Genomic DNA, 27,626 nt, shown 5'->3' with positions numbered 1-27,626 from the left:
TCTTCCTGGACAGATCCTTGGTTTATGGGGGAGCTGGACCCTCTGGATGTTATTCACGGGCCCATCAGTCTTTCACCAACTGTGTATATTTCAGTCCCTGGCTGCACCGACGACTTGTCAGGTGAAACATCTGGTTTGGGGTGATGCTCTTTGGTCTTTAATGGCCCCTCTGAGGGGCCACATCAATGGCAGGGATGATAAATCTGAACAATGAGAGCACCAGTGAAGCAGCCAGCGGGGGTCCGGCGGTGTGGGCCACAGGAAGTGTGGCTCCTCTCAACCCCTGAACCCTGAGGCATTGTGCAACGGCGCGGCCCTCGGACTGCTCTTGGATGACAGCGCTCCACGTAACATACTGTAAAATGATCTGGTGATCTGGATCAACTCAGCATTCTTCTGGAATTGCAAAGTTATGATGTGAATCCAACTTCATTCATCCATGCTGGATTAAAGACAGTTGTGTAGTGATTTATTTCAATGGTTTATCTGTGTGGTATGAAGACCATGCAGATAGCAGATCATTAGCCTACATTATTAGCATATTGGCAAGTAAGTAAAACAAAACAACTCACAAAAGACCATGCTAACCAAATAAATAGAATCAAATGTAAGAGCGATTGGCAGATCAAACCTGAGAGCTTTGACTCCTTTTTTTTAATGCCAAACAAAGATGAAGGAATGAATCCCACCTATGCAGGTGTAAGTAAGAGCATGCAAATAGCAAACTTTCATCTTGTTCTAAACCTTCTGTAAACAGGCTCGTTAAAGCCGTTCGGATGGTCAGTTTTATGACAGGCTGCTGCAATTACGGGTGACAGTTGCTCACTTTAACCTCCTCTCAATTAGCGCGGGGCAGATGTCTCCCCAGTCGGGCCAAGAGCAGTGGGGTCAGCCGCGACAGACCCTCTCTCATTAACAACCTTTCCACTGCACGCTGCCGCTGACCATTTGGACTTTAACTGCTAACAGCACTGCGAAGACATGTGGCAGTGTTCAGCCTGCAAGGACAGAGAGCTCACATAAAACACAGGGTTACACAGTAGATGAACAAAGCTAGAAGGCCTGCAGCCCGTGACCTCCTGTGCCCCCGAGGGTTGCCCCCTCGCAGGGGCTCGCTGACCGCTGCTCTGGAGGAAGTGAAATACCGCAGCCGCGTCGACGAGCCAGGTCTATATAAGGAGAGGTCCGAAGGAGCTCTGGAGGCTGCTGGATTTACACTGTTCAGTTCGTTTCTGCCACTCGTCCCCGCGGGCAGACGTTTACAGCAACTTGTCTAAACAAAAGCAAGTGAGGCGGATGTGGAAAGGTTTCACTTTATGTTTCCAACGCCGTATTTGGACGCTAGTGACAGCTGCGGCTTATCAAACTGATCACATGTGTACCTGGGTTGGATGTATGGCCCAGGAGCAGATGCAGTACACAGTACAATTTTACCCCCATTAGCGTGACACTACTTTACTTTCCTACTCCGTATGTAAATAATAGTACATATCATTTTCATTTACATAATCAAAGGTATTTCTACTGTATATAGCTATTGAGCCATTGATCTGTTTCTTATCTGCTTGCCCCCCCCCCCAAATCAGCTGGTTTATGATGGTGACCAAAACTGCTGTGTTCTGAACACAAAAATGATGCAAAGTGGTCCGATCTGACCAACCTCTTCAGGTGGAGGGACGAGTGTTCACATGACTCACCTGCAATACTCAAACAAGGTGTTGTAATAATAATAATGATGAGAAGGTTGCTGTTGAAATGGGTAGATAAAGTTAGCTTTAATGCTAAGGGGGCAATTTAGTGTTTGAAATAGACAGAACTTGTGTCCACAGCCCATCAGATGGCCCATTTTGACTTAAAGAAGGTGCTTAAATGTGATGAAACCACATTTTCCTGCATCCTAAGCGCTCTTTATGTCTTTATGTGCATTCTCCGTTTGCCTTTGCACTCTCACTTGGGATCAGGTTTCACGTTAAGATGAGGTGAAAACAGCTTTAAACACGTGTCTCACTGAGACAGTTGGCCTTGGACTGCAGAAAGAAAGACTGCTGGTTCTCTGATTCTTCCCATTACTCGGCTGCCTGTGGAACTAATTCTGTTGAGAAATTAAGCCTGGCCTCAACCTAATCTCCTTCCTGTCCAACTCTTATTTTCTTCTCAAAGACAAACGATCTTCTGCTCCAGGGAAGTCACACATCGCACAGATTTGTTTTCACATTTTCTGCCCGGCACCGAGCAGCGAGGAAATAAGGGCACCAGTGCTGAAAATGCACCGTTTAGCTTAAGGAATCAGATTTCAATTAGGAACACGACACTTCAATTGCGTTGAGTGAACCACAGCTGCATGAAACCCTCACCAACCTTCTCCGATTTCAGCTTTTTCTGCTGGTCCCACACCTGATGCTGTGTGACTTTGGCGGTCAGACGTAATCACCTTAACACTACAGGCCCGGTCCAATCAATCTAATTGCCGCCAGACTGCAAAGGCAGGTCAGAGAAGCTGCTCCACGGAGCCGAGCAGGAGCGAAGAGTTCATGCGAGTTGTTTATAGAGTCTCTGTTGGTGTGTGTCGCAGGTGCTGCTCCCCTGGCGCCCAGGCGTGAAAAGCTTCACCAGCATGATTGGCTCTATCTCTCCTGAGTTCACCCCTCAAAATCACAGACGAGCACTTTTCAAGTTCGTGCAGGAACATAAAGCGATGTTGTGAAGCTGATAACAGGTTAGGAATAAAGGTGTGACACACACACGCACGTGCAGGGAGCAAACAGGAAGTGCCTTGGCAGCTCAGTTTCTTTTGCTAAAAAAATATATTGCTAATGCAAACAGGCCTAGTTTTCTTTTGTATTCCCGAAAGAAATGCAGCATAAATATGTCTTTATTGTGAAAGGTGGCACACATGCGGCGGCTAATAGCTCTCATCTGCTCCGAGGGGTCCAGACTTCCCAGCCTCCTCAGCTGCTCGCTTCTCTCCCAGGGTTTAATCACCAGGTCAAGCCAAGAAAAACCTCCCGATGTGAAGTCAGAGCCTCTGGTTCACCACAGAGGGTACTCCCATGTTCAAATATAGGCAGGAACAGAGGCAGAAAATGACACAGCACATTCTTTCCCGGCGGTTTACGGCCGACTCCCACTCTAAAAATCAACCCGCCGTTTGATCTGATGTGGCGCGAAGGGAAACCTCTGTCCCCGCTGACCCATGTTTACCTGACTCCCAGCAGGCCTCTGCGCAGATATTGTCCTGTCTCTGCGGTGCGGTCCAGCCACAGCGTGTGTGATGCCTTCACTTGCACGGGTGCATTTGAGGACTGTTTTTAAAATGAAAGCACAGCTGCAAATTTGGTACGAAATAAAAGGGCAGCGTGGTTTCGACTTTGGCGATATGGGGCTGTATTGTGCAAACGCGTCCTCCCTCATTGCCGAGGTCTGACTGGATACCTGGAGCCTTTTTAGAACTATGACTGTGCCTGCTGCAGAGATTTAACCGGAATATAACCGCAGACTTAAGATCACACGCAGCGGTAAATAAGGAAATCGTTCAAATGAAATAGAAGACTCATCTAAATGTGCTGAATCACACAGACATTTTGTAGCTGTATCTGTGGTCTTTAAACACACCATCTGGTCTATCAAAGTGTTTTGGAACTGAATTTATCCGGCCTACACTCAAGGTCACCAATAACAGTCCAATAACCAAGTTGACAAACCTGTTTAACTTTTATGAAAGATATGAAAAAAAACAAAAAAACAACAACAAGGCCCCCCTTTGCCTAATGTTGCATTCAAGTGCAAGAAAACAATAGTGATAAGTAATGAGTATTCAGGCACAGTGTCTCAAAGCAGAAATGCAGAAATTTAGAAGCCGATGGCGTGGTTGATAAATGGCACCCAACATTTAGACAAATTCATCTTTCCTGCAGAACCGGAGAGAAAAGATCATCCGTTTAACTGGTACCTGCCTGACCCATCTGCCGACCCTGAAACGACAGCACGTAAACAACAGTCTCCGGAGAGCTGGTGGTGGTGGGGTCCTGGGGGAGTCTGCCTGCTTGGTGGGGGGTCCCACCACCGGCACACTTCCCTTGACCCCGGGGTTATCTCCATGGTAATCCCGTCTACAGCACCCATGAGGAATGGTGATGACTACTGGGTGACACTCGGACAAGCTGGTTGGCCATATTGATCCAGATAAAACTATGCAGGTTTTTAATTCTAAAAACTGAGTAAACCCAATTATCTGACGGGAAAAACTAATATTTGTGATTCTCAGTGTTTTATGCTCTCCTCCGCCTGAACTTCAAGTGTTTCTAGGAAGTAGAAGGCCACGGGTTTGTCCCTTCTGAGCGAATGTTTTTGTTCAGTCTGGAGTCGTTTGGCTTCTCCTGACAGTTTTACACACCCAGCAGAAGACGGGCTCCTCGTTTCCATGTTTACTTCCTCCCCTTGAAGGTTTAAAAGCGTGCTGCTGCGGCGTGCTGTATTTACGTTTGGGCCCCCAAGTCTTCCATCTGGCTGGAGATCAGCACCGGACCCCGATGGGAAGGTAGGGGCCTGGATAACTCCTCCAGCTACAGAGGCTCCTGCGTGTTGACATTTGCAGAAACTAAATGGCACTCAGCAGGGAAACCTGAGGAGAGGGGCGGCGGTCTGCCCAACGAGGTGAGGGAGACGAAAAATATGAGGTCGTTAAAGAGAGAAAACCTGAAGGAAACGCCCCGCGAGACGGGAGAGATGAGTTTCTAAACCACCCCCTCCTTCAAAGCTTCCTGGATTTTTGTGCGCAGGCCAGCTGAGGGTGAATTCCGACAGCCATCAGGAGAAAATCTGGTTCCAATAGGAGCACTTCCTGCGAATGAGAAGAAACGGCCGTGCGCACAAAGCCCAGCTTGTAATCTCTCGCTGCACTTTTGGTGTCTCTTCAAACAGAAATGAACATATTTTGCATTTACCTCCAGAAAGATATCACTTTCACCCACAAACTGAAACATCAATAAAACAAATGTTGATGAAAGTAAATCTCAATGAGATGTTCAACTGCAGCCTTGGTGACAACAACCTTGGCTAACTGTAGAAAACCCCATCAAAACTAAACTCAATCAGTTCCAATCTATAAAGCCAATGAGACTTGGATTTTGCACCACCTAACAGGAACAGTATACTGGTTTAACTGGTGCATCCAAAAGCTCTCTGTGTAAGAGGCCAATGCTATGTTACCAGGAACTAGTGTGTGTGTGTGTGTGTGTGTGTGTGTGTGTGTGTGTGTGTGTTTTGTTTTATTTTTTGATGTTAAACAGTACATAGTTGCAAACTGGACCACTGTCAAATCAGAGGATTTGTCAAGTTTGAGTTTAATACAATTGAAAGGGAAAAGAACAATTTAAAAACTCCAGAAGCTAAATGCTAATGCTAATGCCCCCGAATGACTAAATCATATGTATGAAAATGCTGGAGAAGCGATCTGCTGAACAGTCCACGGCAGTGTCAAGCCATCTGATATTCTTAATAAAACATCTGCTCTTTAGTTTTTACTGTGCTCCACACTGCAACAACAGAACCGCCGGTGGGGGAACGCTCGAGTGTTTTGAGCGCATGATGACAAGAATTATCATCCCATAGTCACATCAATCCTGCTCTCAACCCGCTGCCTCGTGCACCAGTCCAGAAGTCTTCGCTCCAGAGAGCTCCCGTCTGATCTAAAAGCCAGGGAGTGTAACACAGTATGTCCCAGGGGGGAAGGATGTCACCGTGCACTGCACATACCACAGCCTCAGTGCTTCGGGAATCTTTTCCTGCCTTCAGCTTAGCGGCTCACACACGCATTGGTGCAGATGTTAAAATCTACTGGGTCTTACACTATTTTTGGGAGTGAGGGTCACGGGATGCAATGATGCTCCAGTGATGCAGCAGATGTTTTATTAAGAATATCAGGTGGTTTGACACTGCCGTGGACTGTTCAGCAGATCGCTTCTCCAGCATTTTCATACATATGATTTAGTCATTCGGGGGCATTAGCATTAGCATTTAGCTTCTGGAGTTTTTAAAGACTGAGAGGGATGCAATGATGGCCTGAACTGAAAGGTTTGTAAGGGTTCTTTCACAGCGGGCCTGAGCTGGTTCTCTGTCACATGACAGTCAGAACGTCCTGCTCCCCTTGTGACAGGGAGGGAAGGAAAGACGGATCACCGCCATGATTCTGCCGCAGCCACAGAGCTCCTCAATAGTGATCCTGTTCTCTCACATGTGACATGGCGCATTGCTTGACCCTGGGGTCAAGCCCCCGAGGGCCAGCTTGACCGGTCTCCAAAGGCTCCGTGGTGTATTAAGGTCCGGAGCGTTCACTGTGATTCTCACAGATTACTTACATTTGTTCCCAGAAACATTTCAAATAGGACAAAGAAACAATTGAATTAAATCTGAAAACCTGGTTTTTGAAAGGACGTGACTCATTTGATTCTCTCTGACACCATGTGAGCACCAGGTGACCCCTTGAGTCTGGGCCCAGGATCAGATGCCGACAGTAAACACGAGCACATGGTGTGTTTAACGCCTCACTCCTGGATCCTGTTTGGCCCTGAAGGTTTACACACGTGACATGAACCGTGCAGTCAGGCTCGAATCACATATCTCTCGCCGCTCTGTTGACGTCAGCCTCATTTTCAAGGCCCCAGACGCGGAGAAAAGGATGAGGGTTATGTTGAATGTGTCTGGGACGAGTGAGTCTGAGACAGGTCACGCTGCCCGGGTGTAAACGGAGAGCTGCCGTTAGAGTTTAACGCTCTCCCACGAAAACTTTTGCTTTTTCTTCCAGGTCATTAAACCGGTGGACGTCTTCCAGGCCAGAACCTTGAGAGGGAAACGGGAGCTTTCGCTGTGCGCAGAATAACTTTAGTAGGAGTAATGGGGGCAGAACGTGCCTCTGGACGTGCTCTATCACTCACCCAAGGGCCTGATTTACATCAGGTCCGTATCACATTCAGCCAAATCCCCATAAAATGTGCAGCACTTTGCCAAGATCGCAGAAGTGCTTCTCCTGCATGGAAAAATGGGGGCTGATGGGATCTCTGACCAGATGCTTTTTCCACTGGAGCAGAGATGCTTATTCCAGAGGCACGTGTGCGCACTTATGTGTTCATATGAGTGGGGAGGGGGAGTCTCATAACCAGCCCTATTCATACGCATCACGCCTCCATCTGGACCCTGATGTCTCACCACATGTCAGGGGAGTCAGTGCCGGGTAACAGAATACAGACGCAGCAGCTTTTACCTGTCGCTAACCTGCGGTTATCTTCTTCTCCCAGCCGGGTTGGGGGGGGGGGGTTTGAGAGTGCGGAGGTCACTAAACAGACTGTCCTGTATATTGTGTTACATATGATGTGTAGAGTTTCACAACAGCTGGAACGGGAATATTTAAAACGCCGGCCGGACGTTGGCTCGCATTAACTTTAGTTTGCAGGAGAGATGGCGGCTGTGGTTGCTAATGTGAGGAACATTTTGATTGATAAGTAATGAAATCCAGGTGTCATCCAGACGCTCAGGTCACTAACCTCCACGTCATGAAGGTCAGAGCTTCAGAAGGAGCTGAAGCTACAGGAATCGGTTTCCAATTAAGCCACAGCTCCAAGGGTCACAAGGATATATGAACGTCCCACTGGCTTCTCTTCATATCAAACTAATCCATCTTTCCACTTGCAGGCTCGGAGCAATCAAAGGAAGCCCATTTCGTTATCAAACAAGACCGCCACGCTACCGATCTCTGCCGGCTCCCCTATCTGTCACACTTTATCTCACTTTATCACGATCTTCCGCCCCGTGAGTCTCTGCTGCATCTTTGATCAAACACCAGATCTTTGCTTGACACGTTTTTTTTTCTCTAACGCAAAACAGCAAGAATTAGGGCTTCTGTCCTGCCGCAGCGACCGCGTGCCATCACGGGAAAGGAAAAGTATGCGGCCTGAAAGCTAAAGTTGGCCGCAAATGGGTGGTTCCTCTAAAACTGGCAAAATGGACATTGGGGACATTGCAGCGGCCGCCTCAAAGCCGCCAGAATACAGAGAACTATGTAAAAGGCACGCATGCTCAACAATTGCTGTCAAAACTCCAGCAACCCTCAGCCAGAAGCACATGGCTATTAAGAGGAACTCTGAGAAAAGCAGAAACACAACATTCCAGTATCCTGATGTGTCCAGTTCCTGAACTAAGATAGCAACCAAAAATCTATATAAATAAATGCTAAAAAAAATTAAAAACAACAAAGAAGCAAAGAATGAGCCTATAGCAGATATACTAAAAGTCAGGATGTCCCACTCTGTCCTAAATGTTTTGGTGTTTGGTGGAGTGAGGGTGAAAGAGTGAGAGTCACAGGAGACATTGATTAATCAGCAGTAAACGGACGAGGCCTCCATTATCTCGTCTTTAAGGACTATATAGGGTCTGAGATTTGGAGGCGTGGGAAGGCAGAAACATCTGAAATAAACTGCTTTTTAAAAAATATTTCTTATGGTGCCCTAGTGTGCAACATTTATCCCTCTAGATAGAGTTTGTCCAGTGTTCCACGGCCAGGGCAAAAACCACATTGTTCCTCTTGAATGATTCGACTATCGGCCAAATTCCCTTGGCAAGGTCTCTGGTGTAGACAATCAATCAATCAATCAATCAATCAATCAATCAATCAATGGAGGAGAGGAGAGGAGAGGAGAGGAGAGGAGAGGAGAGGAGAGGAGAGGAGAGGAGAGGAGAGGAGAGGAGAGGAGAAGTTATCTTTATATTTTGACTATATTTGACTCCTCCTCAGCCTTTCTTCTTTTGCAGAGCGGTGCGGTCTTCGTTGTCCATTTCATGATGGATAAAGTTGTAAATAAAGTCACCAGTCCTCCTCTGACTGATCGCTTGTCCGCTGACTTGAAATGTGCCCCCACGTCATGTGACATGACTTGCCAAATGATACAGTTATTTTGTGAGTTTTTTCATGTTTTTATTTCTTTTTAAGGCAGAAACGTACAAGTGTTTTTCTCTGTTACATTCACACTGAATTAATAAAGCCAACTGAAGGTTGGAGTCGTAGAAATAGAGGCAGTTTCCTTCACTTCTTGCCTCTTTTCTTCTCACTGGATGATTTCTGGAACATCCTTTTCTTGTGTTTAGCAAGCATCGCCTGCTGCTGCATCACTGGACACTGTGGGATCAAGTACAAAATCAGAACGCCATCATGGCAACGGCGTGTGATCACACTGTTGGGACTGGAATTGGGATTTTCCCACTGGTCTGAAAGTTCACTCACCCAGCCGGAAGTGCTCTTGAGGTTCCAGGGAGGCCGCACAGTGTACACCTTTTGGGACAGCGACGGAAGCCGGGCTCTGCTGTAGTGACCAGACACCTCTGTGTCACGATTGTCACCTGACTCCAGAGTTCTGTGGGGGAAAATTGTTAATAATGTGACTACTGCTTTTAACTGTGCAACCTCTGAAGGCCACTTGCCCTGGGTCCTCTCTCCATGAATTCACTGGGTTTGGGGGAGGGGTTTCTTCCACTGAACTGCAGACAAAGAAAAGAATCAATTTGTTAAAGATGCCGTCAATTTTTGAGTGGACAGTCAGTGAACTGGTCTAGTAACCTGTCCGGTTGACTTTGAGGCTGCACATCTCTCCTCCTACTTTTCTCTCTCCGCAGCTCCCTATCTTCCAGTGACTGGCCGAACATTTCAATCACCCACTTATCTGGACAAAGAAAAGAAAAGGCCGTCAGCTCACACTTCTGCGTGGTTCACCACATTTTTTTGTCTCCTGGTCAAGTGTGTTTCTCACTGATGAGTTGCCTAATGACAGTTTTGTTGGCTTGGGTCTCATCGGGGTGACTCAGCAAGATGCCGACAGTGTGTCTGATGCCGCTGTGCATCAGAAGATAAGGGTCCGAGATGGGCAGCTGCGAGGAAGAAAGGCACAGAGAGAATTCAGGCTGATGTGACGAGGGCCCGGCCTCTCCTGACCGACACTTACCTCTGCCAGAAGATTCAGAAGCCTCACCCGGATCGGCAGTGCTGGGAGGCACCCGTCATGGAGAGGGCTGATCCACTTTTTGATCTCTGTTAACAGGCCATACTTGATGAAGGTCTCAACAAAGTTTGATCTGGGGGAGAACCAGTCCACAATTCATTTGTCTTCTCAGTGCTACAGCTCAAATATCAGGAGCTACAGGCTGAAAGCAACATCTTCATACTTCTTGATGAGTTCCAAGACTTGTGGAAGCAGGCACAGTTTTCTCACTGCTGGCTTTCTCTGGCTGTTCAGTATCCGGTCCTCCTGTCAAGCAAACATGGGGGTTAAAGAGGGCAAAGGTGCAGGTTGGGGTTGTGAAGGGGAAAATGCTGGGAGAGAATGAAATGGGACAAACCTCAAGGGCCACCTTCATCCTGCTGATCATGTTAAGTACAACTTTATCTCTGGGGAGGGCGGGAGTCCTGCTGCTGCTGCTGCTGCTGCTGCTGCTGAGTAGGGTGGAACTACAGTATCACTGCTAGCAGCAGGCCAGCTTAGTTTATGCTCTGTTTGCAGCTTTTTAATACTTACTGCCCCTTGTTCCTTGACCTCTGGTCTCTTCTCTTCTCTAAAAACAAGCAAAATGGGGTTTGTGGGATCAGAATTGTTTGTGTTGATATTTTTCCAGAGGTTAAACTTGGTCCAATTCTAAATGTAACTAAGTGTAACTTCAAACTGATATAAATAAAGAAAGCCTCTTGTTCATTGGTGCTTTTCTTTGCATGTCTTTTTTTAACGCAAAATTAATATTGGATGTTTCCTGATTGTTATAAGCTTACTTATTGGAACCTCCTCCTCCTCCTCCTCACTCTCAGGAAAACAGATCCTCTTTCTCTTCACTGTGGCCAGAAGAAGACATAAAACAGGCCAAGATTTAATCATATCTTGAATAGTTTTGGCTCATACTCATTTGTAATTTATCCTGATGAGGAACTCACATGGTTGAACCACCTCCTCATCTTCATTGTCTGAGCAGACAGTGTTATGCTTCTCTGCAGAACAAATATGTGTTGAATATGCATTGTAAATGTCTTCATTATTTCCTTTCATTGTCTGAATATAGTTGATTTGAAAATAATTGTAATTTCTATGAGCGTAACACTAATTAAGACCGTCGCTCAATTGCTCACCTGGCAAATCCATGTTGTCTTCCTCTCAATTTATAAATGAACTGACGTGATGGTTTGAACATTCATTCTTAAGTCTTTGAACTGTCTTTCATGTTGTTTAACTGGCTTTCATCACATTGGCTTTGATATCAAGGGATTTTAAACCTTGATCTTTTAAGGCTTTTATGAAATGCACTGACATCATTGCAACAGTCAGGAACTAAGTAATAATTCTGTGCTCATAGGTGTACGTGTTAGAATCTAGCCCAACATTAAAACAAGAACTACTCAGGCGCCGTGGGTCACACACCAAGACGTGTGGATAGGCGAGTTTTGATCTGTGGTTTGAAAACCATGATTCCATCATGGTTCCCTGTTATAGCTGGAGGAGGATTTTTTCAATAAATATCAATGTTGGCCCATGACTTTGTCCCAGTTTTGAATTTTGGCCCACTGGGTATTTGAGTTTGACACCTCTGATCTAGAGCCATGAACAACTATAGAGAGATTTCTATCATGGGTGTTACTCTTTGTTTTCCAAACTAGAGGTGAGATTCACGTGATGTTTTTGAGCACAATGATCAATAATACCCAGGGTTCAATATTATTATTCCTATTTATGGTCGTGGGGCTGCTGGTGTCCGTCCCAGTAGTCACTGGGAGAGACAGAAACACAACCTGGACCTAACGTGCATCTTGAACTGAAGGAGTAAACCAGGACAATTTGGAAGCAGGTACAGGAAGAACATGTATGTGGAGTCTTAAGATCCAATTATTTAAAAGTTAAATATCTTGACTTCTATCCTTAAGTGATCACAATAACAGAAAATTTCACAAAAGGAGCATGAAATCTGTCTGAAAAAGTCACAGGTCAGAGTGTAGGACAGGAATGGGGGGGTTGACTCAGAGAACAAAACTGTGCACACTGAAGAGAAATAAGACACGCAGAGTCTGGAACTGAAGCCGGGCGAACGGCCCTCCGCTGGGATCAGGAGAGGAGGAGTGCAGGATGGAGGAGTGTGTGAACCGAGCACGAGGGGCTGACACTCTGTTTCCTGTGTGTATTTCCTGTGTGTTTAATGTGAAGCTCAGGGCCACGGCCTGTTTCCTGTGTGTGATGGGTGCCAGGCCCAGGCACCCCGACACGAAGACAACACACCCGGACAGACTCATGTACACACTCAGGCTTTAGAGTTTACACACTGAGGCTCCTGACAAGAGTGTGTGTGTGTGTGTGTGTGTGTGTGTGTGTGTGTGTGTGTGTGAGAGAGAGAGAGAGAGAGAGAGAGGCTCAAACCAGGGGCTCTGACAAAGTGACAAAGCCTTACTGAAGAAAATGGAGCATGTTTGCTTAAAAGAGAAGCTTAAAACCCACAACCTACACAAACATGAGGCGAAATAGAGAGCGAGGGAATGAGAGAGCAAAGGACTGAGGGAGCGAGGGACTGAGGGAGCGAGGGACTGAGAGAGCAAGGGAATGAGAGCGCGAGGGAGTGAGGGAGTGAGGGAGTGAGGGAGTGAGGGACTGAGGGAGCGAGGGACTGAGGGAGCGAGGGACTGAGGGAGCGAGGGAATGAGAGAACGAGGCACTGAGGGAGCGAGGGACTGAGGGAGCGAGGGACTGAGAGAGCGAGGGACTGAGGGAGCAAGGGACTGAGGGAGCGAGGGACTGATAGAGCAAGGGAATAAGAGAACGAGGGACTGAGGGAGCGAGGGAATAAGAGAGCAAGGGACTGAGGGAGCGAGGGAATAAGAGAGCAAGGGACTGAGAGAGCGAGGGAATAAGAGAATGAGGGACTGAGGGAGCGAGGGAATAAGAGAGCAAGGGAATAAGAGAGCAAGGGACTGAGAGAGCGAGGGACTGAGGGAGCGAGGGACTGAGGGAGCGAGGGACTGATAGAGCGAGGGAATAAGAGAACGAGGGACTGAGGGAGCGAGGGAATGAGAGAGCGAGGGACTGAGGGAGCGAGGGACTGAGGGAGCGAGGGAATAAGAGAACGAGGGACTGATAGAGTGAGGGAATAAGAGAGCGAGGGACTGAGGGAGCGAGGGACTGAGGGAGCGAGGGACTGAGGGAGCGAGGGAGCGCTGAAGCTGTGAGTTTCCCTCAGACAAGCACAGACACACACACAGAAACTGTGACGCACTGGCCTTTCATGAGCGGTGAGGATGCTCTTGCACATCCATGACTGACACAATTTGGTGTTTTAATCTAACTAATTAGCTGTTGCGCTAACTGATGCGTTCATTTACTCACAACAGCACCCGAGGCCAGGTTGAGGAAGGTTTACAGTAAACACAGACGCAAACAGACGACAGACTTTATGGGTGTGCGTTTTGGGTCAACCAGGATCTGTGGTTATACGAGTTAATTAGATCATTTTTCTCTCCAGGAGGAGACACATTGGCAGAAACTGAGCGAGGCAGCCTGAAGGGCTTTATTTGTGCTGTTAAAAATGAGAAAAATAAGGAGAAACCCATTCTCTGTGGGTGTCTCTGAGAAAAGAGACATCTACTGGGTTAGATACATAAAACAGGACCCCTCTTGAGACCAGTGGATACAAAAGACTCTTGAGGACAGAGAAGACTCCACGGCGAGCTCTTTTCTGCAGAAGTCTTTTAGCTCCTCTCTGAGGGGTTGGAGGGGGTCTTATTAGTCTGTATATGAAAGACACATCTATTCATCTGCTCTCACATCACATATGGATGGTTAAAATCCAGCAGAGGCTCAGAGATCTGCTGCACGCCAACATGATGAGGTATAAATAACAATAATAAAACCACGAAGAGAAAAACACTGGGATGGGCAGAAACTGGGATTGGTTTCTCCATAACCTGCCTATTATTGCTTCACTTTTATTTTCTTTTTTCAGTGTCACAGTCGGACAAGTCTGAACATGATGGCAGCTCTCCTTTAGAGCGTAGTTCACCAGTCTCTTTCATATTCAAGTCAGTCAAATTTCTAAGTGAATGTCATTACTGGGATTGTTGGAGTCTATTGTCACTGGCTGCTAGTCTCTGGATCAGCAGGGTCCTCACATTAAAGCAGGCCTTAAAAACAACAGACTCGTCCTCAGCTAACTTGAATAAAGGCTCAATGGGTTTTACAGGAAAGGTCAAGTTGTGCTGGATTTCCTGATGTCTTGCATCAACAAGGCTTAAAAATGAATGCAAGCTTCTTTGACACGGCTGCATGAACTGTGACATTTATAGCAGAGGAGTGTTCTGGGTGAAGGTGGCTTTAGTTTGGAATTTCTTTCCAAACAAAATGTATGCAGAGAAATTACCTATTGACACGATAGAAGCAAAACTGGAGCAAAAGCACACAGAAAGAAATAAAATTGGGATAGAATAGAGAATATACAAAAAAGGATGTATATATATACAGTAATCAAGATAGATGGATACTCAGCCTCTGTATACCTGTACATAGTACAGAGGGTGTATACAATTACATAACAGAATATATAATATTCAGTGTGTGCTATTGGGCGTTATGTTTGTTGTGCAGCCTGACAGCAGCCGGCAGGAAAGATCTGCGATACCTCTTCCTTCACACAACTAGGGTGAAACAGAAAAGGTTTTGTACCCACATGCATTAATTAATTAATTACAAACACCCTATTTAAAGTTAGTGACTTATAATTGTCGAAAACTGGTGATTCATTGAACGGTCCATGAACAGTTGTTATCTGGTGCCCTCTAGCGGTCAGTACGAGCACTCGCATATAGCTTTACTGGTTGAAGTGTCACAAGAATTATAGGTTCAGAGTCGTCAGAGGTTATTTAAAGAGAAGGTTTGCGCTTTTCTTGTTAATAATAATATGTCTATAATATGACAGAAGCTTTTTCATGTATTTCTACGACCTGACGTGTGTATCATTTCAGCAGCGTGAAGACTGAATTTGTATTTCAGCAGTAAAACAGTAGAGGACCTCAGAGAGTCACTCTTGTCGCCAGAGAGGAGTGAAGTTTTCCCCGGCCCCTGTCTTAAAAGCATCCGTAAACCCTGGAGTGGAATAAATTCCCATGATTTAAGAAACATGTCTCATAACTAGAAAATTGTTGATGGTGTGTTTTATAAAGTTTGATAATGAATGATGTACAAAGTTCTTTGTTTACGATTTCCTGCCGCTGCTTTTATTAAGAATGTGGGGAGGAATCCAACACGAACACACTCCGGATGTGGTAAAACTTTAAAGGGCTGAAGTTCTTCAGCCGTAAACAACAACTCTCCCCACTGCTGTTGGGAGCACAACCAGTCCAGTCTGGCGAAGTGAATCATCAGAGATGGTCCCACCGTCTGCGTCAGTTTGTCCAGACATGTCACTGCTCTTTAATCAGAAACTTACTGTTATAATCATCTGCAGCTCTCTTTCCTCACACACTATGTCATTAAAAAGTCACGCTAACGAGACAAGACTAAACATCCCGATCTCCTTGATGTGTAGCCTAAAGAAAAGAGGCCAGATGCCTCGTAATTACTCAAAGACAACACCACTGTACCCAAGAATGTAAATGAAACAATGTAAATAGACAGCTGTCTGTATTTAATCATTTGGTCTATTTAATTTGAGTCATGAAATGCAACACATGTGCAATTAAGTTTGGACACAAACAAGAATCTTTTGTCCTCTCGGGATGACTTCCTGCCTGCCCGGGAGCGATAAAGTGCCTCTAAATTACAAGAATCTGAAAAGATAAGAAGAAAAAAACAAAAGAAACTTCTGCAGTTCCCAAGCAGGTTTCTTTCAGGCGATGTTTCTCCTTCAAGTCTAACCTGCCCGGACTCTCCTGTGACCTTTTCCCTGAGTGTGACCTCCGGCATCCACCCCCGCCACTCTGCATCGCCACTCTTTAGACGTCCTGTAAACAAAGCTCTCGCGTCGGCTCTGGAGACCAGGTTTACACACGTTCCCAGAGGTTTGACATTCAGCCCATTGAGGCACACTCACCGTGTTTGACAGCGCTGGGATTATCTTCTTAGCCAGGCAGAGCAGGAACCTTTGGTCTTATCTGAGGTTCTGACCTCTGCATCTTTGCGTCACCAGTTCGCTACAGCTACGCTACAGGATGCACTGTGCTACATATTTGAGTTGTCTAGTAAAATCCTGACTCTGAGGCTGCGTGTGTGAGCACCCCAGCGACCAGATGTGGAACCAGTGGCTAAAACAACAGCAGGTATTCTGAGAAGATTTACGACCCGGCGGTCCTTCATCTTTGTCGCTCCACACCCGCTGTCACCTATAACCACTTGCTCTAATCCACTTCAGTCACCACTCTCTCTTTCTTGCGCTCCTTCTCGCTCTCTCCTTCTCTTCCTCTCCAGTCCCTACTTGCAGGGGGAGCACGTGCTGACAGTGTTTATCAGCACGCTTTCCACATCCTTCAAAATTCCCTCCACCTCCAACGAATCCTGAACACTCTTCTCTCAGGAATGTCCATCCCTGTTTTTCCCCAACCACAGTTTCCAGCATGTGTTTTAGACTCACTTTCCTGTCTCGTCTCTCTGTCTGATAATCAGTGGTGGTAAAGTGGTGTGACGGTGTGTCAGTGTGCTGCCTGTGGGTGGTGTTTGGAGAGAAATGAACAGATGATGACAATGAAAGAGGCCTGCCTCTGAAGGTATGCTGACAAAAAGGTCAGTCAGCCAGAACGTCCTCAAGGATGTTTCTAAGCAAACACACGGTGAGCTCCTGCTTTCAGTCTCACTGCACAAATGCCAATCTTGCCGATCTGTGCGGGTGAAAAAGGCTTCGTAATCTCTTCACTTGTGTTGTATCTTCACGTCCTGTTAAGCAAGCAGAGTAACAGTGGATCATGGGGAGATTGGTGTAAAAACAAGAACTCCAGGTGCACAAGACCTTCAGTCAAGCTTTTTCAAGTCCAAAAGGTTCCTGTTGAAAACTACGACTAAATGGATGTTGAAGATAACATTTCTGTAACTCAGGGTTGCTTCCCTTCTTTTCAGATTCTACAATTTACATTTGCACAAGGTAAAAAAAAAAAGCTGAAACAAAGATTTACTGCTGATCACTACTGACAGCCTTGGTGCAATGATGATTTACTGTTTCCTGATTCAGCCCCTCATAAACATCAGGCTCACACTTAAGTGTCGGTGCAAGTCACATTACATTACATTCTTTAAATAACGGCTTGCTGGATATGTCTGCCCTGTAATGATGAACATTTCTTTCATGAATTATTGCAGTTATCAGGAGGTTAAAGGCTAAAAGTCATCATTGTTGTAAGTGGTGATAGTACACGACAGCGCCCTCTAGCGGTTAACGTTGTTTCGTACATTCTTATATAAATTTACATTCAACGAAATGCTTTTATGACCAAGCTTTGGCGAAAACATAAACACGAGTGACAGCTCAACTAGCCTGGGACTTATTAAACCAACATCAGAAATCATTCACTACAAAGACAAAAGAAATATGCAAACACAACTCGCTGGGGATCATTCAGAGATCTTTTGGTAAAAAGTTGATGTGGTTGAACTATGTAAAATGAAACAAAGCAGCAGACCAGACAGACAAAATCAAGGATCTGTTGGTATATGATCACAACTGTCAGGCTAATTACAGGTAACAGCGGGGAGCAGCTCTGTAAATAATGGTGTTATACAATTATACCAATTACACAGGATGAGACAGAAAAGCTGCTAGTGGGGGGAACTTGGCATGAAGATGTTAAAATGTTTGTTGACTGACTCTGCTGTATTATTATTATTATTTATTGTGAACGCCATAAAGAATAGATTTCCTGAAGTGCCTGCAGCCATGTGTGCTCTGCTCACATCTTTATTCCTTATGTAAACATTAAAAAAAATCTCATGAACAACACAGTAGAAGGCAGAAGCTATTCATTTTCCATTTATATTTTGTTGATTTATTTATCTGAAACATTTAAGAATATGGATTAAAATCTAAGTGCTAATGATGAAGTTTGATCAGGATCCCAGAACTGAGGTTACTTTTTTTTTCATACTTGTACGAGTTATGTCTAAAGTCTAAAGTTATGTTTGGGTTTTTGTTTTAATATTTAGTTGCTTTCCCCCCTTAAATCTTTGATTCTGCTCTCTTCAAGCACGAACTGCAAGTCTTTAGACGTGCACGTGAACCAGCGGAAGGCCCGAGCTAGCTAACTCGGTTGCTAAGGAAACAGATTCTATGGCTACAATTTGACAATATATGACTCAAAATAAATGAGCTCAAACAGCATCTGGTCTTATTTTTGCATTTTTAAAAATAAATAACATTTGTGTAGGTCGCACCCTGCTAGTGGAGTACGATCGAAAATGTAAATATTTCTCCTTCTTGGGGCCTTTTGGGTGAAAGAACTTGGAGCGTCATGTTCTGACGTTTTTTAAAAAAAAAACTATAATAATAATAATAAAGTAAATATTACACTACAATACCAGTGTTACATGTGCATTTTCGTTAAATTAGGTCATTACTTTTTAAAGCTCTGCCCCAGATGCGTCCAGGTGTGCGTACATTTAATTTTCAGTGTGACTCTAGAAAAATGCCGGTAAGTGCCCCCCCCCCAATCATCATCTTCACACGGCTGTGTGGGGAGCTTCTGTAGGCGTGGGCAGGGAGGGACAACAGGCGAAGAGAATTTGGGTTGGGAAAAAAAGGGAGAGCTTAGGTCTCCCCTTCAGGCATCCCAACAAGTCTGGACTGTTCTGCAGCTTGTGCCTGTCTGAGTTCAGCCTGCATGAAGAAAAGCAAAGCTCACAAAACACAGCGATCGGAGTCCCCTCCTGCAGAGATGCGCATGCAGCGGTTTCAGGAGTTGAGCTTGAGTCGGTAAATCTTCCTCGTCTCTTCGAGGTGGTGCCCGTGGACGTCGCTGACCAGGAGAGGAGCGGCCGCGACAGGTGAGGAGGTGGGAGGCGGCGGAGGTGGTCGGTGCAGCCGCAGAGAGGTAATGAGGCGAGTTAATCCGTGTGACACCTTTATAGGGCTACGGTGGACCAATTACAAGCTGTAGTTTTAATTAATTGACAATCCTGACGTGTCTGCGGAACTTTGAGGCAGTGATTTACTGCATGGAGACAGTTGCTCCGTTCCCTGCACTTGAGTTCTTGAGGTCCATGAAGGGCAAACAGCAGTGGTCGCGCAATCCTGAGATGAAACCGCGATAAAAATCGCTGTTCCGGTGAATTCTCTCCAGGGGAATTGCAGAAAAAACAGGATTTGTTCTAAAAACTCTAAAAACTCCCATAAAGAAAACAAATATAAAACTCTTAGAATCTAATTTAACCCTGCAAATGTCTCGCTTGTGTTCGTTTTTGGGGGGCGGACAAAGCAATGAGGGGATCAACAAGGACTTTAACCTCATCTGAACTTCTGTTAGGCAGCATGTTTCTCCTGCTGCTTGTCATCTGCCTTTTGTCCTCTTGTACATCTGCTCCAGTTCCGAGGGCTCTGCTTTGCTGTGGTTTGGCTCATGTCACGTTCAGAAACCCCCCATTGACATGGATTCTTTCATAATTAATCCCAAAACCTATAGAAGCGCACAGAAGGGCAGTTTAGACTCTTCCCCTCTTCCTAAAATCCTCCCTCGGTCATCCTTTCATTAGCTGCATTGTTGGAGCCGAGGTTTTTGGCATGCCACCCTGATAGATTTGGACTAACCCCAAATGTGTCATCTATGGAGGACTGTTGGTAATTATTGTGAGAGAGAACAATCTTCATTGTTCTCACGTGAGGCTGTTGGACAGTTCTGCAAGTAGAACTCCATGTTTTAGATGTATTTCCTCACCTGGTTTTGATTTACGATGGCATCCCATTATAAAGAGATGACTTTTTATCTGTCCATTCATGCTTTTATAGTGTAAGCCACTGATTAGGAATTACTTCCTTGATGTAACCCACCTGTTAGTACAGTTTGGACCACATAGGAAGATGATGTTTGTAGTTCTTTTGAAAGTGGTTCCAGAGAGAGGCCGTCGAAGATCACGCTGTTGCTGTTTTTAGCGCTGTTGTTTAGCTTGGATAGAGAAACGGAACAATGAGCTACTAAAGGAGGGGGGATTCTGGTTTCAGGTCAGGGTGGAGGTTAAAGGTGACCGGATCTGACCCGATCTTAACTTTCGCAGATCTTGACAGTGAGGTCTTGTGTTTGGCTCTTAATAATGCATCCAAAAATGTACTAGAATCCCATTAAATGACAATGATGTCTATGTTGTCCACTCTGATAGCTTCCCAACCACAGGCCTGTGATCCTTGAGCAGAGCACTGTCTTGGGCGTTGCACCTCACATCAGAAGCTCTGGGATGAGATCCTTGTCTTTCAATTTGCCTCTTTTTTTCGACTGAGTTGTAGCTACACTTTGCTGCTGTGTCATCGACCTTTTGACCCCTGTGTTTTTAGTTAATTCCCAGGTGGGCTGCAGTGGGAGCACCATTAGGAGGAGCCAGCTTTTAAAGCCTTTTGCTTTTAAAATTCCAGGTGCTGTCAAGGTCCTCCTTGGAATGTGATGAATTTGTCCGTAGATGATGGCAGTTAAAGAATAAATAAATAAATGGATGTAACAGGTGGCAGAAAATCTGCCAAGTGTGTAACTGTGTTGCTCTGTAATGGCATCACATCTTAAAATGTACTCAAGAAGCTTTTTTTAAAACATTTTTTTACATTAACTTTTAGTGTTGATAGTGAAGGTAAGGGGTGGTCCTCTCAACAATATAATCTCTTCTGGTTTTATATGTATGTATATTAGAATTATGGGATTAAAGGATGTTAGTGCAGCTGCTCAGGAATGATTTCATTTTATATGGAATAGAAATCTAAAGTCTTCCAAAGGGAAAGACCGGCTATCAGCATCCTGATGATGGCAGGCTGGGTGCAGGAGGAGCGAGATTATATCATATATCATGCAAACACAAGTGTTATTCTGAAGGTTTTGATCTAATCTGAGAGGAGGCAAGAGTGGAGGGGGAGCCACTCAGGAGCCGAGGAAGTAACGAGGAAACTATTTGGAGACCTCAGTAGTTGATGACTGTAGGAATTACTGTATAATTACCGATTTTCCATAATCATTATTCTCAAAGCTTAAATTTACAAGTAGAGCGAGATTAAGCTTCTTTTAACTAGGCAGAGAGCAGGTTTTACATTGGGGGGGGTCTGATGACTAAAGGTTCAGCTATCTATTCCACTTTTAATGATTCTGGAAACCAGGACTAAACCTGCACTTTTAGGAATGGAGAAATCGATTTATTAGGAAGTTATGGTTCTGTAAGCTTCTTCAGATTTGGAGCTGGCCTCTAAAGACCTGCTGTGTCAGGAGAAGTATTTTAAAGTCTACTATGGATTTTAAGAGCAGCCAAAGAAGAGAAACATGCTATCTTGCTATTTTGTATTAGATGGAGGCTTTTTATTCAGACATTGTGATAACACTGATTTACATTATTCCAGCCTGTAACAGGGCTAGTGAGCTAGCATTGTTCTGAGGCTCTATCTTGCTAATCTTAGTCTAGCACAATGAAATGAAAAAGGTGCTCCCAGAAACCTGTTTAAAATGTGAATTAAAGGGAAGAGCCTGCTCAAAACCTTCTCCCACAGGTGTAGAAGGAGAAACCGATATATTTACACACACACACGCACACACCAGTTAGTGATAGTAATGTATAATGTAATGTACATAACATATTAGTTTTTCTTTTAGTGTTGTATACCACTGGCTACTACTGTAACATGTGAATTTCCCCGATGTGGGATCAATAAAGTTGATCTTATCTTATCTTATCTTATCTTATCTTATCTTATCTTATCTTATCTTATCTTATCTTATCTTATCTTAAATTTGACCTCACCCATTACCCACCAGTAGTGAACACACCTGCCAAGAACAGTGGGCAGCACCTTCCTGCCAGGGAACAATAGGGATTGGGTCCCTTGCTCAGGGACACTCCAGGCATTTGCTGTCCCAGAATTTTTGAACCAGCAACCCTGCTGTTACAAGACCAATCCCTTGGATCTGAGCCATGAGCTGTCTGTCCCAAGTGGGTTTACACAATTTCTATTTACATTTAATCTTGAGCGATGCAAGCTTTCCATTTGAACACGATGATTTTGTTATCTGCCCTCCTGCCCCGGTGCTCCTCTGGTCCGTCTGCACTTCCTGATACTCTTGGTTTCATCAACATAAGTAGTTTGTCACACAGTTGCAGACAGTATTTACTTTGACTGCTCTACACAGCAGATCAGACGTTTTGCTCCCTGGCTGAACATCTGTGAGCCATTTGCAGTAGCCGCTTTATCGTGCATCGCCTCCGTTCGGAAGGTAAACGTGAATAGAGGTTGTCACGAAGACAAACGCTCTGCGTGCAATGCAGGGGCTTCTCCTGCAAGATGAAAGCTGACGGGCGATTTGCTGAGAGTGATAATTGTGTTAAGAAGGTATAAGCTGAGGCCGAAGATTAAAGGCAGCACGGGCACAGTCGTCAGTTGTTGACACGATGACAGTAACATAATTTTTACCTGCATAATTATGGTGTCTGCAAACAGGAACATGAATAGTTTAGAATAAACATCCATACTTTTGTATGCTCTCTATAATAAACTCTTATTTAGGATTTCCGTATTGTTGATTTAATAATAAATCTCTGATGCTAGCAGAACATAAGTGGGAAAAAGTCTCATAAATATATGCGACAAATGCAGCTAAAGTTGCTGGAAGGGTCAAAACAAGCATGTGCAGGAATGTTGCCTGCAACTTGATGGTAATCTGACAAATATCACACCTGTATTTTCCTCAGCGTGCAGTGGGACCAATGTCAAATGGGATTCAGCTAAATAGGAACTCAGTGAGGACACATTGCTAGAAAATGAAATGAAAGATGACAATGGCCCCCTTTAATTTACCAGGAGTTGCTTACAAATGTGGATGATGTCAGGGCCAAAGGAAACAAGGAAGGATAAACAGTAGAAATCAACTGTTTCTATTGTCTTTTATTGTGTGTTGCAGATAAAATTTGAAAAAAAAAAAGATTTTTCCCTCTCAGGTTGTGAAGATGTGGAGCTGCGTGTACCCAGTGATTCTCCTCCTGGCCTCCATTCAATGGGCTGAAGCTCAGGGTATAAATGATTCCCTTTGTTTTCTTCTAAGAGTTAGCTCCATGTGTCTGCTCATTTGTAGAGAGAGAGAAGTCCTTTCTCATATATCAGACGTGTTATTTTCAGGCCGCTGTAATAACGTCCAAGCAGCAGATATCGTTTTCCTGATCGACGGATCATCAAGCATTGGGCGAGCTCACTTTCAGCAGGTGAAGGGCTTCTTGACTGGAATTGTCAAACCCTTTGCCCGCTCTGTCAGTGCATCAGGAATCCATTTTGGAGCGATCCAGTATAGCGACAACTCCAGGTGACTGAGGCGATTGACCCATTTTATCTACAATAAGGGAAAATGTCTGCGCAGGATTATGTGTTCAGACCTGTTCTGCTCTCCAGGGTTGAATTTAAGTTCAACACCTACCTAAACGGCACAAGCGTGGTCAAAGCCCTACAGAACCTGAAGTACAAGGGTGGAAACACGCGCACCGGTGCCGGCCTGAAATTCATGGCAGATAACTTTTTCAACCCTGCATCCAGTCGAGAGGTGCCAAAGGTGTGATTGGTTCTTTCCCTGCATGTAAAATTGCACATTTGAGGGCTGAAGCCTTTCATGCAGGCCTTTGCCTGTTTAAACCTGCGAATGGAAGAGCGTGAAGTTTTCCATGTTCCATGGTTCCTTGCCTTCCAGATTACCATCCTGATCACGGACGGGAAATCACAGGATAACGTGGAAGCTCCTGCACAGAAGCTACGCAGTCAAGGAGTGTATATTTTTGCAATTGGTAGGTGCAGTTTTATCTACAATAGTAGTTTGGACAGGAAAAATATTTTACCCGGCTATTTGCTTTGTTTGTTTAGGTGTAAAGAGTGCAGACACATATGAGTTGGCTCAAATCGCCTCCCAGCCCAGCGCAGATTTCACAGCTTTTGTTGGGGAGTTTAAAATACTGGACACGCTTCTTCCTATTGTGAACCACAGAGTGTGTTCCAAGGCAGGAGGAGTCTATGCAAGTGATGGTATGTTTAAGAAAGGTCACAGCTATGTGGTCTGTTATCTCAGGTGTTCATTGAAGTTTGCTTTTTGTTTTCCAGAGGCATTTTCTGGGCCATCCAACCTCCAGTTCACAGGTCAGACTTCAGATTCTCTCAGTTTTCGTTGGAGTGAAGCAAGGGGACCTGTGATTTCCTATTTGGTCCAGTATGTACCACTTTCTGGCCTTGGGCAGCCAATTTCAGCAGAACTACGGCAGGTGAGAGCAAGGACTTGTTGTGGTGTAGGGACCAACTCTTGCTAATCGCCTAGCTTGTCTTTTGGATCAGTAAGCTACTAAGTAAAGCTAGAGCTTTGGTTGACTTTAGTAGGGAAGAAAATGACATGTTGTCAACAGAGATGAAAGCACGAACCTGCAACTATTCATCCTAATGGACTGTTATTAAAGGTCAGCCAACAATGAACAGTAATAGATTAAAGAATTTTCCTGCCACACTTGCTTTCCTGCTGCAACGGATTGTTGGAGAGTCATCCAGGCTCGTTTGTCATACACATTTGACCACTTTAATCCAATTTTGAAAAAGTATTTTAGAGAATGTTCCTCGCGGAGATACGAATTAATGTCATATTTATTTTGATGGAGACGCTGTATGAAGGAAATTATGGAAAATCTTGAGATTTAATCACAGATGCCCATCTGAAACAGCTCTATTTATTCTATTTTTTTCAAAAGGCACTTTTTAAATTTTTATCTACTCCTTTAATGGAACAGATCTTAGTATAATCACTTTCCCAGCTCTGTTTTTACTGTAACCAAGGCAAATATTTGAAAATAATTCCTCATGAGTTCTTGGTCATGACCAGTCATGGGTGAAGCCACTTTGGAAAGTAGTCCACTAGTTTGCAGGTTTTCTATCAATTTAAAGTAATCAGTGTAATTGCAGCCTTACCTACAAATAAAAGTAACGTGTTAGAGTACTCATCCATGAAAAGCTGTTTGCACATGTCAAAACTTAGCAGACAATCAGCCTCCCTTAAATAAACGACCTCTCACATCGAATCAAATTGTAGCTTAGCGGGATAATAAGAAGAGAGCTATTCCACATAGCGTTTTATACAACACTTTATGTTTGATGACAGAATATGAGCAAGTATATGAGCACCAGCAGGCCACACGCGGATATTTTTCAACCCGACTGCAGTTGTGAACTGTTGCCTCCGCGTCATTCCCATTTTATTGATCCAGTTAGGATAAGAGGGATACTCCTCAGGTGAAATTGGAAGCATCTCCTCAATAATATAACCAGCCGCATGCTTTTAAATGTCACTCTTAGAGACAGTTTTATCGCGGCTCAAACTCAAACGCTATTGGTTTAGGGCCGAAGCACCACTGTCCTCCTCAGCAGGCCAGCAGGATGCAATAGAGCTCCTTAAATCACAGCGTTGGAATTCTTGTCGGAGCGGTTTACTTTTTCAACAAATGCGAAACAATTGATAGTTACACTAGCGAAACTAACGTAGTGTGTAACGCATGACTGCGAAACAGTAACCACAGTACTCACAACACGGGTCACGACTGCAAACCCATGCCTGTGGTTTAGGAACCAACGTTTTTTTAGGAGAAACACAAATCTCCAGGCTATCTTTGGGTGGTCTTTGTCAAGCTACAGTACATAGATTAAAGACTGGCAGGTCAAAGTGTGAAATCCCCTGACAGAAAAGTTACGACAGAAAAAGCAGGATGTCATTCAGTGGAGCTCAACATTCACTCAAATCCTTTTGTGTCTTCCCTGCAGGAAACAGTGCCTCCCCGCCAGAGAAACTTCACAGCAGTGGACCTAAGATCAGGCACTGACTACCTGGTGACTGTTATTGCCCAGTTTCCCAACAGTGTCGAAGATGCTGTTTCTGCGAAAAAGAAAACCAGTGAGTAAACAGTCATGGATGCTCAGCACAAACTCTTGTGTTCACCCATTTCTAATGATACATCTCTAACGTCTAACACAGGGTCTTTGCCAGGGGTGTCCAGTTTACGTCTGGTCCAAGCAGGCTTCTTCTCACTGTCTTTGAGCTGGTCCAGACCTTCAGTTCCAGTGCAGGGCTACAAACTCACCTATGGACCACGAGGTCAAACGCTACTTCTTTTACTGTCCCCCTTACCACCTCCGCATTGTTTACGGCAGAAACCGTAGGAGAAAAAAGATATTACAGGTGTTAACAATATTAACAGTTAGTGGCAGGTTACAAAAACATGTTGGGAATGTAGAGCTGCCAGGCTTTTGTGAGGAATATAATCTTTTTTGAGGCTTTGCTTCCTTCAGGCACTGGCTGTCACTAAGATTTTTACTGCTCAGCCATTTTCTATAAAATCCCAGTCCTGAAATTAGACATGGAAAACCTTTACTTGTGCATTTGGAATATATTGCTTCCTGTATTTCTAGAGACAGGGTGTTGATCATAACAGGTCCAAAATGTCCGGGCGCTTACGATTCAGGAGAGGAAAGTGGCCCCTGAGGGCTGAAATAAACATTTTTCCGCACATGTGGCAGGAGTGCCAGTCTCAAACGGAGCTGCTATCACTGACACTGGCAGATGTGGAGGTCTGTGTAGCCTGTAATGAGAAGTGTGGTGTTCGTACCTGCTCACCTGGCCCTGGGAGCAATCACGCTCTGTACAGTTGGCAGGCTGTCACTCACACCGGGGTGACGATGTTGAAAACACCTTTTGATGTGTCTTAACCATAACCCCTCTCTTTTTGCTCCTGTATTATGTGCTGGGACGAGCAGGTCAGCCAGCAGCTCAGCTTTCAGAGAACTCTCTGGTGGCAGATTCCACATCAATCACCTTGGAGTCGCTTGAACCAGACACGGAATATGTCATCAGCCTGTATCCACTGTTTCCTCGAAACTCTGCAGCGCCGTCCGTCCTGACTGCCCGCACATGTAAATTCACACAATGAGACCGTTTCCCTATGTTTGGGGAACCCATGCTCGCCCAGTATTTATACTGTTTTTGCTTGTTTTAGTGCGTCTGGAGGCAGTGCAGCAGCTCTCGGTGCAGACGGTGTCAGAGGGCAGCGTGCGTGTGCGATGGAGAGGTGTCCGCGGTGTGAAGGGCTACAGACTGATCTGTGGTCCGTTGAGAGGTCAGCAGGAAGCCAGCGTCGTTGGGCCTTGTTCGAATGTGCGCACCGCTCAGTCGTTTGTGCTTTTATGATCCAAAAAGGCGATAAAGTGGAGACTGTGGACCTAGCCAGCGACATCGAAGCACACACTTTGTCCAGCTTGCAGCCCAACACTGACTACATCGTCACTGTCCTCACACTGTACGAGGGCAACGTTGAGGGTCCCGTGGCAACCGCCGCATTCAACATAGGTGGGTTGATTTCTTTCATACCTTCAGCTCGAGCTGAGTCCTGAGTCGTGAAGCAGAGACA

The 27,626-nt window shown here is 45.0% G+C and overlaps 2 protein-coding genes across 9 annotated transcripts in view; one reads left to right on the top strand and one right to left on the bottom strand.

Moving 5' to 3' along the window:
• Positions 1–8,953: 8,953 nt before the first annotated feature.
• LOC115246930 (protein IWS1 homolog) lies at positions 8,954–11,054 on the bottom strand. Its single transcript, XM_029826899.1, has 11 exons — positions 10,964–11,054; positions 10,805–10,864; positions 10,557–10,593; positions 10,381–10,471; positions 10,207–10,289; positions 9,987–10,116; positions 9,795–9,912; positions 9,605–9,707; positions 9,469–9,525; positions 9,272–9,401; positions 8,954–9,166 (listed from the first exon to the last, which is right to left on the bottom strand). Exons 4-11 carry the CDS (start codon positions 10,408–10,410, stop codon positions 9,074–9,076), a joined length of 744 nt encoding a protein of 247 aa, XP_029682759.1. The 5' UTR covers positions 10,411–10,471; positions 10,557–10,593; positions 10,805–10,864; positions 10,964–11,054; the 3' UTR covers positions 8,954–9,073.
• Positions 11,055–18,561: 7,507 nt separating this feature from the next.
• Positions 18,562–27,626, top strand: part of col7a1 (collagen, type VII, alpha 1) — a 46,446-nt gene continuing 37,381 nt past the window's right edge. For 3 of the 8 annotated variants that reach the window (XM_029827014.1, XM_029827010.1, XM_029827013.1), the window contains exons 1-12: positions 18,564–19,022; positions 23,151–23,223; positions 23,329–23,509; positions 23,596–23,752; positions 23,888–23,981; positions 24,058–24,216; positions 24,292–24,449; positions 25,987–26,116; positions 26,198–26,317; positions 26,977–27,132; positions 27,216–27,335; positions 27,416–27,565. In XM_029827014.1, the coding sequence (XP_029682874.1) occupies positions 23,160–23,223; positions 23,329–23,509; positions 23,596–23,752; positions 23,888–23,981; positions 24,058–24,216; positions 24,292–24,449; positions 25,987–26,116; positions 26,198–26,317; positions 26,977–27,132; positions 27,216–27,335; positions 27,416–27,565 (1,489 nt within the window). In that variant the 5' untranslated portion in view covers positions 18,564–19,022; positions 23,151–23,159. Of the gene's footprint in view, positions 19,070–23,113; positions 23,224–23,328; positions 23,510–23,595; positions 23,753–23,887; positions 23,982–24,057; positions 24,217–24,291; positions 24,450–25,986; positions 26,117–26,197; positions 26,318–26,976; positions 27,133–27,215; positions 27,336–27,415; positions 27,566–27,626 lie in introns of all 8 variants that reach the window. The other 5 variants (XM_029827017.1, XM_029827016.1, XM_029827015.1 and 2 more) reach the window with 4 other exon arrangements.

This window comes from Takifugu rubripes, chromosome 19 (genome assembly GCF_901000725.2).
Source record: "Takifugu rubripes chromosome 19, fTakRub1.2, whole genome shotgun sequence".
In the NCBI taxonomy this organism is placed as follows: Eukaryota; Metazoa; Chordata; class Actinopteri; order Tetraodontiformes; family Tetraodontidae; genus Takifugu; species Takifugu rubripes.
Note: the sequence above shows the minus strand (reverse complement) of the source record. Positions and strands in the feature narration are given on the sequence as shown.